The sequence below is a fragment of the Diabrotica undecimpunctata genome, chromosome 7 (assembly GCF_040954645.1).
Source record: "Diabrotica undecimpunctata isolate CICGRU chromosome 7, icDiaUnde3, whole genome shotgun sequence".
Lineage (NCBI taxonomy): Eukaryota > Metazoa > Arthropoda > Insecta > Coleoptera > Chrysomelidae > Diabrotica > Diabrotica undecimpunctata.
Window position 1 is genome coordinate 49572597 of NC_092809.1, and position 14200 is coordinate 49586796.

The following is a 14200-nucleotide window of genomic DNA, read 5'->3' on the forward strand; positions in this document are numbered from 1 at the left end:
ATGCAAGATAATAGTAAAATAAAGGTAGAAGGTAGAAAATATAATAAAATATGTGTATAACATGGAAGGCAACCGTATATACGTATTTCTGACTATTGGTCGCCTTCAGTTCAGTGCACAAATTCTAACTTGGCTGCACCGTACTTAAGTAATTCATTATTTTTATTTTAAATATTTTTAGAAAACGATTTCTCTATTGGAAATCGAAAGTCATCAAAGTAAACTACAAATCAATTGTAGTTTAATCCACTAAAAGAGAATATTTAAGTTTTAAAAAATTACTTATGTTGTACGTTATAGTTTTTGTAACGATTTGGGTAAACTCTTTTGTAAATTAAACATATGTTATCTGTTTTTTGTGTTTTACAATTCGTAAATGTTTTAGGATGAACTAAAAGAATGTAAATGTCATCTAAAAAAACTAATAAAACAGAAAAAAAGTTTTGAGGATGTCATTCAATATTTCAAACAAGAGATGGCTATTATGGCGCAACAGCTAGAAAGCTTGCAAGAGTTGCTGGTGAGTGTATTAATACGGTACTTAAATTTTACTGTCTGGTATGAGATTATATCAAAACTTGGCAATTCTGCTTCCCACACATTCAATTTTACACGTAATAACATTTAATCATTCTATCTACAAACCAAATCGATAACACTACACTGCGTATGGTGCTATATCTTTTCTTAGTTCTTATAAAGGGTTGAAACTTTAAAAAATAAAACTAAAACAGGTACATCTTGCCACGCTGCACAGTTTATTTCTTTCCACTCATTATTTTGGTAGAAAAACTGCTGTACTGTTAATATTAGATAGAGAAGAAACAGTTTGGTATTAATTGATGACTTCTAGTTAAACAGAAAATTCCACCAATAAAAGGTAAATTTGGTAAGAGTGGTGGGACCTGTTGTCTCTCCTCTTCTAAATAGATAAAGTATCCTTCCCTCTTATCGCTTTTGAAAGCATAGCATTCAATCCAACATTAAATCAGTTCGCTGATTGCCGACGATGTGTATGTAAAAATATCAGACAGAAACATTTCTGTACTGTTTAGAGATTTATTTATGATAAATAAAGAAAAGTAAGTTTACAATTATGCAATTGTGTTATTTTGTTACATTTATTTGTATAAACAGCAAATGAAGTTTGAACAGAAGGTAGGTAATGTATTATAGAGTAATTTTATTTAAAAAAAAAAATAAAGAATAACGAAAAAGACGACAACATTTGTGTAGTTTTTATAAAAGAACGCATTATAAATATTATTTATCTACCAATATAATCCATCCCTACGCCATAACAATAATAACCAAAATATAAGTATTTCCTTTAAAAAGTTACGATTAGTGACACTTTGAAGACAGTATTATACTTTTAAATCATTTTCTTAGCACATTTATGCTATCAAATATCTTTCGTATGGAATTGATTTTTTAAATATACTAGCTACCCTGGCGAACTTTATACCGCCTGAGAATTAAATAATGTGTCGAAAGTTCTTCTTTCTTCTTCTTCAGCCTTAAGTAATCCAACTTTGGATATAGTCCTCCCCCAAATCTATCCAGTGTTTTCTATTTTGCGCCTCTTGTTCCCAGTTGTGTCCTCCGATCTTGTTAATGTCATCAGACCATCTCATTTGTGGTTTTCCTCTGCTTCTCTTTCCTAACCATGGTCTCCATTTTTGTATTTCGTGATTCCATCTTTTATCCCTGTCGAAAGTTCAATAACCAAAAATTAACATACAACCAAAAAAAAATACTCTAAAATATTATATACGAAAAAAGTTTAATCAATTTGCAATCAATGCTTCCAGATAAACAATGTTTTTGGTCTTTTTTGATGGGCGTAAATATACGATGACGGTTTTCCAACGCGCGGAAACGCATTAGTCCATTGGAATCATAGGTATACGCGGGACCAAGACATGCTCTCGTTTGTATGTTTTTTTCATGATCGTTGCTGCAATGACATTATTGATTAGCTTTTTCATAGCGTTTTTGTCTCGTTCTATTGCACAGTCGAGGTTGATTAGTGTTACGCAGCATAATGACAACTGCTCGTACTTTGAATTGCAATTTTTGAGGTGGGAGTCCAGGAAATTGTCACAAACACAATGCCAACTATCCTGTGGGATAGTTGACATTGTGTTGGGCTCGCTGTTTTTGTATTCTATGTATACGAACTCGTTGTATTCTAAGCATATCTACTTCATTTTCTGTCACTCTAGAACGCAATTCTGACGTGCTAATACGACTATTATCATTTTCTTTATCTCGCTGCTCATAATGCGGTGCACGTGACTTCAAGTCATGTCGTCTTTTCCTTGACATTGTAAATTTAAAAAGGTCTAGCGCACTAACTACTAAACTATTTCAATCATACTACAAAAAAAATGGTTAAAGGCAGTACTTTCAGGGAGTCAGAAAGTTGTTTAGTATCAAATATTAATGGTACGTTCAGAACTGTTCTTAGAAAGATATACCTTATTAATATAATTTTATATTATATATTTTAAATATATATTTTATATATAAAATTTATTTATATTAAAAAATTAACCTCAACCTAAAACCGGACACGTGTGTTAAAGTAAATAGACGTAAAGGTAATCATGGTTTTAGTGACATAAATGCGAAGAGAAAAAAGAAGACTAAAAGAAGTATATACAACTGTTTGTAAGAGAAAATAAAAATTGTTACTTTGACTAATTGTATCAATTTTTTATTTCAATCATTTGATTTCATTTTAATTTTACTGATTGTTTAATCATTTATAAGGTTTAAAATGGTAATAGGTAAAAAATAATGAATTGGCTCCCTCGGGTATGACGGAGATACTCACCATTGCACTATCTAGTATGACATTTGAATTATGGTAACTTTTAAACTGAAAAAATTTAAAGAATCGTTAAGTTTTCCGAAATTTTAAAATTTTTTGTGCAATTTTTTTTTCCTAAGAATCTTCTACAAAGTATTAAAAAAAAAGACGAATGAAATCGGTAAAGTCGTTCTGAAGTTATGGCGGGACATAGCGAAATAGGGATTCATTTTTATACATATAATAGATACCCACGTTTCATTCTACATTAAAATATACTCTATAATATCAAAGAAAAGATGCTTTTACACTAGAAGTTTGATGTATTTGGTAAACAGACGGCTTGATATATTATATGAATATATATGTAGGGTTTTTATAAACGAACTAGGAAATTTTTGGTAACTCTAATTGGTCGTGATACTATTTTTACTATGCACATTCAAATAAATGTATCTTAAATAAACCTTTGGAGGGAGTATTTATTAATCTTGTACCAATAAATCTGCACTGATTTCTTAGATGTGTTCTTCTCTTTCCAATCCGCAATAGTATTTTAGTTCTTAACTATAACTTAAAACTCTTTCAGCTTAAAATATAGCAAATCTCTCCATCCATCCTATGGCTGTACAGCCCAATTCGATCCCTGCCCTCAACAAACCTCTCAATTCATTACGGTCTACGATCGACTGCCAAGTAGATTTCTTGAGTCCTCATCCACATTACCTCCCATCGCTTTCTCGGTCTTCTAGTAGGTCTTTTTCCCTGCATTTTGCATTCAACATTTTTTTTCCTAAATCCTAAATACATGGTCTGGTTTTGAAGATGCTGTAGGCGGACTCTCTTCAATCTTGACCCTCCGGAGGGAGTTTAGTGGTCATCGTGATGTGTATTGTCCATCTCCAAAGATCTGTGTCTCTGGTCATTTCTTTCTTATGCATAGGTCTTTTGCATACTCTTGTAATTTGATTCATGAAAATTGTTGGGGATCTTCCTCGTGATCTTCTACCTTTCCTTGGGTAATAAATTTTTCCATGTTTTTTGTGTCTGCTCTCATAACATGTCCAAAGTATTTTAATTGTTGGAGATGGACTTTGATGAATAGCCACGGAATTCGTAACATTCTTCTCCAACAGAACATGTCAGTGGCGTCTATCTTTCCTCTTTCCGCTTGTCATAGGGTCCAAGATTCACATCCATATGTTAGTATTGGGAATGTTAAGCAGTTGATCAACCTTATTTTTAGAGTTCATGAAATTTGAGAGTCCTTGCGGGTATATCCGAGAGTAGGCGGACATACTGAAATAAAGGTGGTTCTTTATATCTTCTTAGGGTGCCTGTCCGTTTCGAACGTTGGCGATCATTTTGGCTATGATGACTTTGTTGGTTGCTATACGGAAAAGCTGTTTTGAGGTCTTTCTATATCATGTTCTTAGGTTAGCAAGCCAGGATATTCTTCTTCGTCCTGGGGCCCCTTTTCCTTGCAAAATGCATTGGGGTAGCTCATATCTGCCTTGATTTCTCATTATATGTCCCAAGTACTGCAGCTTACGGCCCTTCACGATGTTGACCAAATCCGCGGTTTTGTTCATCCTCCGTAGTACTTCTTCATTGGTGACTTTATCTATCCATGGTATCTTCAGTATTCTTCTGTTTAACCATAGCTCAAAAGCCTGAAGTTTTGATAGAATTTCCGCCTTCAATATCCACGGTTCTACTCCGTATAGAAGCACTGAGTACACGTAACATTTAAGCAGCCTTATTTTTGTTTCTAGGGTGAGGTCATGGCTCTTGAACATATAGCTCATAGTCAAGAACGCTCTTTTTGCCTTTCCGATACGACATTTAACCTCGGGTATTGTCCAACGACTCATTGATTATAGTTCCCAAGTAGTTGTACTGTGAGACACATTCAATTCTCATTTGGTTCACATACAGATTTGCTCCAGTTATGTTTTCCTTGCTGATGATCATTAGCTTGGTTTTCTGGTGTTTATATCCAGTCCATATGTTCTTCTTGTTTCCGTTATTTTGTTCATTAAGTTTCGCAGCCCTTCTATGGTATTGAAAAACACTATTGTATCATCTGCATACCGCAGGTTATTGAGTTTGACTTCATTTATTGAGATGCCTTCATCAATATCTTTTATAACCTCTTCAAAAATGTGCTCCGAGTACAGATTGAATATCAGTGGTGAAATTATGTACCCCTGTCTCACTCCCCTTAAGATTTTGACCTGATCTGTATATTCTCTATCTATTCGGAGCACCTTTGATTGATTCCAATACAGGTTAGCTATTATTTTTATGTCTCTTCCGTCAATCCCTGTACTCTTCAGCACTTCCCTCATTTTTTCATGCCTGACTCTATCGAAAGCCTTCTTGTAGTCAATCAAGCATGCAAAAATATTACAGTTGACATCTCTACATTTCTCAAACAATACCTGCACGCTAAATGAAGCTTTCCTCGTACCAACGGCGTTCACAAATCCAAACTGATTGGGCGCAATTTGTTCCTCGCATTTCCGGTAAATTCTTTTGTGGATGACTTTTAAAAACAGCTTCAGCAGATGGTTCATTAGGCTTATGGTACGATAGTCTTCACAAACTTGTGCTCCTGGTTTTTTGGGCAATGGTGCGAACTCTGACTTGAGCCACTCTACTGGTATTTTTCCTGCCTTGTATATTTCATTAAATATTTCATTTATTATTTTTATTTGTTCTACATCTAATAGCTTCAGCAGTTCTGCAGGAATTTCATCAACACGATGCCTTTACATCCTTCATTTGTTTGACGGCTGCCGTTATTTCTTCTGGTAGGATATCGGGACCTGAATTTTCTTCAATCGTGAGTTCTTGTATTGTTCTAAGGTCGTGGAAAAGTTTCTCTAAGTATTCTACCCATACTTTCTTTTTATCTTTTTTGGTTATGGCAAGATTGCTTTCATCATCTGTTATTTTTCCGCTGTTGCGTTTTTGGAACTTTTCAGCTATTTCCTTCACCTTTCGATGAACAAGGAAGTTATCATATCGACTCTGATACTCCTCTATTTTTTGATATTGTTCTGTTTTTTGTTTCTCTTTGGCTTCTTTTATCTTTCTTCTGACGATGGTATGTATTCTTTTATATTCTTGGATATTTTCTTTGTTTTTTTTCTCTGATCCATAAGTTCAAGTATTTCATCGGTTATCCACGATTTTCGTTTGTCTGTATCTTTCTTCAGGTGTTGTTCTTTTATTTCTCTCACTGTTTTTTGTATGATGTTCAGACTTTCCTCTATAGTTTCTGCATTTTGACACCTTTGTATTGAGGTTTTCACTCACCTTCAGTCGAACATTGGGATCTTTCATTTTTCTAACATCATACTTCTTCATCGACTTACTTGTAACCTTCTTCATTCTGACTTTGAAATTACCTACAACTGGTACCTGATCAGAATTTATGTGTGCCCCAGGTATGTTTTAACAGATATACAACTGTTCCTATACCTCTTTTTATTTACTAGCATGTAATCGATCTGATTTCTTACAATCCTTCCCACAGAATCCTGTGGAGATTTCCATCCTGTGTAAAGTTTCCTTGGGTGTAGCTTAAACCAGGTGTTCATTATTACTAATTGATTTGCTTCCGCAAAAATCTCCAATGTATATCCCCGATCGTTCCGGTTTCCTAGTCCAAATGGTCCAACTGCAGATGACGTTTTGCTGGCCCCAACTTGGGTTGAAGTCACCCATGACAATTGTTATGTCTTGCTTTTTCAACCGTTTCAGGACTTTCGGTCACGTTCCATGTGCCTATTCTGATGTCTTCTTTGCATTTTAATCTTTTTGTTATACTTGTAACTGCTCCTCCCGGAGATCCGATTGAGGAGCTTACTTCGGATTTGAATTTCGCTGCAAGCATAGCCATTTGATTCTACTAGAACTTATCCAATCCGGATCTTTAATGGGCTGTATTGTCCCAATCCCATTTTATATTATATATTTCATAATTGTATCTGATTCGCCACCTGTTCTCATTTATGGACCTAGTATTCGTCTCAAAACCTTACTGTCCTTTCAAATGCGGTTTACAGCTAAAACTGGTGAAAATATACCAAATACTGGTGAAAATTTAAAGTCAAAATGTGTATGGTATTTTAATTCAATCTTTAATCCCATGTAGGATTGAAGTCACTTATTGAGAATAGAAAGTGAACTTTTAGAAATGAAGATCCAAATATTTAAGCGAGTTTTTAAAAAGTCAATAATTAATATATTGCATAAATATGGACCGCACTGTATATTTGTCATCACTAAAGATGTATTTTCTTGTTACAGACTATGTCTAACGACACTGCGCAAGAAGAAAACAGTAAACTTATGTCCGCCTTCGTCCGTGTCCAGGAACTAAATCAACAATTAACTATTCAACTAGCTGCAGCCGAACAAAAAGTTGTCCTCGAGAACCAAATGAACCAATTGAACGAAACCAAAATTTCAGAATTGGAACGGATGGTCTCCAGTAAGGAAATCGATATAGATAAACACAGCGTAACTATTACGAGCATCAAAGAGAATCTCGTCTGCTCATTACAACAAAATGAAGCTTTACAGAAGACCATAACATCATTGTCAGAAACTGTTTACGAATTCCATCAGTGTGTTCAAAAATACGAAAATGACAGCTGCAAATCCCAAGAAGTTACTATCGCTTGTCAAAATCAAATTGAGAGTTGCAAAGAAAAATTAACCGATCTCAAAGATTTACTTGAAAGGAAAACTTCCGATCTGTGTAAGATCGAAATGGCATACAACAACCAACACAGATCTCTTATGTGTTGTCAGATGGAATTAAAAGAAATCAAAGATAGACAAAAAAATAAACAGTATTATTTGAAGTGTGTCATAGAGGAACTTAAAGATAAGTTAAACAAAAGCGAGGAAAACAGAGACAGACAAACAAGGGAGTTAAAATTAATGCAGGAAGATCTAGGTAGTCTTAAACGTAAAAACGAGAAAAAGGATTCGGAAATCGGTCGATATAGGAGGATTATCAGTGATTTGAAAAGAACGGTGAGTAAAATTCATAGATTTTGAAAAAAAAATTTAAATTAATGTCAAGTGGCTATTGATATTTTCATACTGAGATCATGCTGAGGCCGGTCATCACCATCATCGTCAATGACGTTACAACTCTTCGTAAGTTTTTGCTGCGTTTACTATTGTACTAGTGCCTTCCAATCTTGTCGGTCATGTGCCACTATTTCCCATTTTCTCAATTGTTCTAGAGCCTCTCCTCTCTGAGTGCATCTTTCTTTTTTTTTAGCTCGTCCTTCTTCCATCTGGGCTTTTGCAAAACACATTGTTGTCCCTGCTCTAACAAAAATTAGTGGAAATGGGCGTTGTGGTATGGCGCCAATGTAACTAAAATGTGGATTTGATAGTGGCCAATGTAGCAAAAATAGAAGTAAATGTAATAATAATAATAATAAGGGGTATGCTCACAACACAAAATGTGTGACACTTCATGCAGCTTGGCTAGCAGGCTATGCCTGAGAATGACCAATTGACACTCGAGGAATGATTCAGCCAATTTGCGTGCTCGTAAGACAGTTAATCAGAATGAATGTGAAAAACAGATAGAAATAATGATAAATGAACGAGGAAAAGAGTACTGAATTAAGAAACTTACTAAAAGATATTGTGAGCACCAGGAAAGTATCAAAGTTACTTCCTAAAGTATCTTCTATGTTGTAAGAGTTGTCTTAAGTAATTTCTGAAGCTGTAAAAAATGAGGTTCTAATAAAACATATATTAGGTACAACCCACTTTAATCACTTATCAATTATTAGTTGATATACAGAGACAACTTAAATTTAATTCCTTATAATTGGATATCCCTATTAACAAAAATAAAGTGTATACCTCTCACCTATTGTACAGCTTAAAACTAAGTGTAAATAATAATGAAACCCCGAAATACAATAAACGTCCCATCAATAATTATGTATACCCTAACAGTAAATTTGAACAATAATAAAAATTAAATCTATAATGCCAAAACAAAAAAAATCTAATCTACTTGCCTACTAGAAAGATATTTCCGCACTTCGGTTTCGATTAGAATTATTGTTACAAGTGAAATGGGATATATCTATAAAAATGATTTTATTGTTAAATTTGTACACAATTACCTGATGTACGAGAGATTATGGGGGTATTAAAGCTTCCCCTGGTAAATAAAGTACTATTAAATAAAATTACATGTGATGATTATTATAAAAAATTTAAAGCCTTGAGGAGGATATTATGCAAGTAAGTTAAACATGAAGAGGTAGAAAGAAAAATAACTAAATAAATTAAATGCCAGAAATTCTCCTGCCTGTTTCCGGGTGTATGTCTAAATGGATCCCTTGCCTGGATCGACAATGGAAGAACTCCAACTTAACTCCAAGTCTTGGAAAGAAAAAAAAACAGAAACCAGTCCTTGATGGAAATAAAAAAACAAGAATCCCAGCCCAAACGTAAATAAACATTTCTTCTCTCATGTGACTTCTGGTGGATATAATATGTTAAGGGGTCGGCTGAAAAATATAGCCTCCATTATTTTCCGTCCTCGTTATGTAGGGAAAAGGGATGACAAAAAACAAACCAAGGTTTTTAAACTTTTAGAGGAAGATAAAGATTAGGGCAAAAAATTGATTTATGGAATAAAAACCTTAATGAATTATGAAATTAGAATAATTATATGGTTTTCGGAGTCGAAAATAAGAATATAATTAATAGAGAGTAATATATTTTCAATATTTAAAATATACAAAATATTTGTAATCGAAATGGAAGAAAATGTGGCAAAAAAAATATTTTAGAGATTTTTAAAATGGATTTTAACAAAACGGGTGCATATTGCGTAGGTTAAATTTAGACGTACCGGGCCAAATTACGGATTAAATCCAAATTAATAACAAGATCATAACTATAACAGAAGTTGAACTGCTCCATTTGATATGTACTGTTCATCGGCCTATTAGCTTTTCTATACTTCACTAGATTTTTCTTTCCGAACAGAGTATCTAATTCGTTGTTGTATCTACGCCTCCATTCGTTTGTCACGCAATTATTAAAATATTATTATTATATATATATATATATATATATATATATATATATATATATATATATATATATATATATATATATATATAAATTAAGGATCACTCAGAAGAGTGGTGGGTTTTTTCGGTCAAAAGGTGGAGAAAAAAGACAAAGTTGATGGCTACTTCATCTATTTATTGAAGACGTTTCGCTTTCTTAATCAGAAAGCATCATCAGTTCATCTAAAAAGAACAATATGAAAAAACTACACAAGCATGGAAAAGTTGTTACATGTGTTACCTTAAAAAGATATGTAGCAGTCAGTGATATTAAAGTTGTAAAGACACTTAAGTAAATGGACATTATACGATTACGATGTATAAACAATAAATTGAACTAATAAGTTAACAATTTGTTCAAACTAAGCACAGCAAAAAGAACATGTGGTTTTGTTTTTTTATATAAAAAATGTATAAGTAAAAAACATTGAAAAAGAGAATGAAAAACTAAGAAAATCCTAGATGCACTTCCAACAATACAGCAATAGTTATGATTTGATTTTAACTTTAGGTAGCATTATTATATTAATTAATATTGAAATTGAATAATTTAATGTATAATGAAATTACCACTCCTGGCTTCTTGAATGCTGCCGGTAAAATGGTGTTTTATTAAGACAACCACGCCACCAACGCAAAAGACAGTAGAACCTTGAGGTCATTAATTATGACAGAACAGCAAGGTGAAATACCAACCCTAATAATAGAGCGGTTTATTTAAATGATAAGATGAGTTTGGGTGACAACCTGCTTGTAAGGAACCAATAAATGAAAGGAAAGGTGGTTAATAATACCAAATTTCCCTCATTGATCGGCTAAGAAAAAACAAACAAACAAGTGAAGTCAAACCAAAAACTCATATAAAAATCGTCAACGTTGTGTCTGGTTATTCAGCCACATGTGAAGATCAATTATAATTTCCAACAGTCCAAGGTTCATTCACTTGGAGCTGCAAATGGAAAAAGGATTATATGAATCCCTTCAATTATATAACTGTATTGAACTATTTGATTAAAAACAGTTAATACAAATCTGTGTATATGCAACACGAGACTAAGTCAAAAGTAATGCAAGTTGCATAAGTGTAAGATAATATATGTAAGAAGTATTTCCTATATTCTATTTTATATTTAAATTTATTTAATATGTTAATATATATGTGTGAATATGCAACAAGTGACTATGTCAAAAGTTACATAAGTTTAAGTTAATGTAAGTAAGAAATATTTCTTTATTTTTATTTATTTTTTATTTTATTTGAATTTATTTTAATATGTTTATATGTATTTAATTATTTAATAAGGAAATATGGTAAACCTGTACACCTTAAATGACAATGATAAAGTAAATAGCTTATTAAGCCTAATTCTGCAATATTAAAGCATGATATATTTGGCTCAAGTTACTGATATCTGTTCTTTTGTTAAGAGCATTCGGGTGTTTAAGTATTGAACACATTTCCAAAAACTGTCTTTTGACGAGATTACGTTCTGTGCCAAGAATATTAACTTCATTAAAGTCTATCTTATGTTTGGTATCAATAGCATGCTGGGCAAGAGCACAAGTATGTTTAGATAAATTGATGTCACTACGATGTGTAGTAAGGCGCCCTTTCAATGATCTTCCAGTCTGACCGATATAACATGAGTCATACTCAGCACAAGATATGTGATAAATGGTATTAACTTGTTCCAGAAGGGACAAGGGTGTTTTAGTTTTTGAAAACAAATTTCTAACAGTCTTAGCATTCTTAACAGCGATTTTCACAGGTATGTTTTTTTGTTTATAAAGTTTAATAAGTTTCTCAGTAACTTGAGGAAAGTAAGGTAAAGATGAATAATGGGTAGTAGGAGTCCCAAGATCAGTATCAGGCAGAACAATGCTATTAATTGAATTATTAGATATTATTCTAAGTTGGTCACCATTGGGTATGTCATCTAAAGAGGAGCAATAGCTTTGTAAGTAAAGGTATTTGTTAATGAGAGAGGATGGGTAGGAATTCTCAATCAGAATACTTCTTAGTAATTGAAGTGATTCCCTTCGATTAGTCGGATGTGTCAATCTATTTAGCCGATAGCTTAAAGCTTTGATTAAGTTTAGTTTATATTTGAAAGGATGACAAGAATGGTAGTTGAGAAACCTAAAACACCATTTTACCGGCAGCATTCAAGAAGCCAGGAGTGGTAATTTCATTATACATTAAATTATTCAATTTCAATATTAATTAATATAATAATGCTACCTAAAGTTAAAATCAAATCATAACTATTGCTGTATTGTTGGAAGTGCATCTAGGATTTTCTTAGTTTTTCATTCTCTTTTTCAATGTTTTTTACTTATACATTTTTTATATAAAAAAACAAAACCACATGTTCTTTTTGCTGTGCTTAGTTTGAACAAATTGTTAACTTATTAGTTCAATTTATTGTTTATACATCGTAATCGTATAATGTCCATTTACTTAAGTGTCTTTACAACTTTAATATCACTGACTGCTACATATCTTTTTAAGGTAACACATGTAACAACTTTTCCATGCTTGTGTGGTTTTTTCATATTGTTCTTTTTAGATGAACTGATGATGCTTTCTGATTAAGAAAGCGAAATGTCTTAAATAAATAGATGAAGTAGCCATCAAGTTTGTCTTTTTTCTCCACCTTTTGACCGAAAAACCCACCACTCGTCTGAGTGATCCTTAATTTATATTGGATTGACGGTCGTACTCATTTTCTTGATATATATATATATATATATATATATATATATATATATATATATATATATATATATATATATATATATGTAATAAAACGAAATTAAATGAGTGTACATCTTGTACATAATAAGATGGCGCTCGACTTGGCCGGAAAATGTCAATGTATTTTATGTTCCAGCTTACCGAATTAAACAAAAATCTGTCTAAAAAAGAAATTCCGTTTAGAAGCAAATGTAATAGAGAGGAATGTAAAAGATATATCGAACAGTTTAATGAGACAGATGTAGAAGTTTTACAAAATCAAGAAGCAGGAATATGCGTGAGCTGCCCTTGCGAGGTAGACTTTTATAGGAATGTGGTTGAAGCCTTAAAAAGAGCGGTAAGTCATATTAATTTATGGTATTTTTATTTGTCGATTTTATTACTAAAATATTTATTGATGTAGATAGATCTACATGGAAATAAGGAAAGGAACTTCACTATACTAAATTTCAATAAGCGATGCAGGGCGAGTAAACAACGATAAAATTGTATTTTAATTTGTTAAAGATGTTCAAAATTTATCTACTCGTTCCGATAGTAACAATATATTATTAAGATTGCTTTATAAATTTTTCTCATTTCTCGATTATTAGTTTTTATTGCATAGTATATAAATTATTGCAATCACTGAATACATTAATAGGGAAAAAATAATCGTATTAATTAAATTAATGAATAATTTAAACAATTATGCAAGTGATGATTGTCCGAGAATATTCAAAAACTAAACAAAGTAACCATCTCTATTTTGCTGGAAAAATTGCTAATCGACGTCGTCGGCAACTAATACAGGCTCGGACCAGATTTACTATTTTGGTATAGAAAGTGTTTTATTTTGAATGGATTTTTTAGTAATGTTTTTGTCGTTTTGATGGTTAAAGGGCAATTTGTGTTTATGCTGTTAATATTCAACTAGTAATAATTGTTTGTTGTGCGTTTTAAAACTACGTAAGTATTTATTTTTATCTGTATAACGACTTTAAACTCTGTACGTGATTGCTGTTGTTAAAAACAAAAATGTCGTTCACTGATTCTGCTTTTGAATTACAGTCGAACCTCGATTATCCGTCTCTCTATTAACCGTCACCTCTGTTAACCGTCAGGGTCCATACATAAGTTATATTGACAACATAAGTAAAAATTTAATCATCAATTCATTTTGTTTGAGCATTGCGATAAGCCAAACGAAATTCGTTGAAATGTACACGTGAAGTTATGACAACACCGCATTTTTTTATGTAAATAATTATTGTTTTTATTCAGGGCTCTGGATTAAATTTCAATTTAAATAGATACTGATAAATGATACCGTGCTTTTAAAGTTTCATTTTTAAAATCGCAAGTCGAAAATAAAAACGCAGAGCACAATAATTAATACAGTCAATATCTGTATGTCAACATAATTCAGTTTGATTCAAATTCGAACATTGATTTTGTCACTTAGTCGCATTGAGCAAAAAGTATGATGTTCCAAGAACAACAATCAAT

At 32.4% G+C, this 14200-nt stretch overlaps 1 protein-coding gene across 13 annotated transcripts in view; it reads left to right on the top strand.

The window, feature by feature from the left end:
• LOC140445304 (uncharacterized) overlaps positions 1-14200 on the top strand; it is a 162383-nt gene that overhangs the window by 125211 nt on the left and 22972 nt on the right. For 12 of the 13 annotated variants that reach the window (XM_072537262.1, XM_072537261.1, XM_072537259.1 and 9 more), the window contains 3 exons: positions 386-520; positions 7139-7873; positions 12849-13049. In XM_072537262.1, the coding sequence (XP_072393363.1) occupies positions 386-520; positions 7139-7873; positions 12849-13049 (1071 nt within the window). The remainder of the gene's footprint in view (positions 1-385; positions 521-7138; positions 7874-12848; positions 13050-14200) is intronic. The other variant, XM_072537266.1, reaches the window with a different exon arrangement.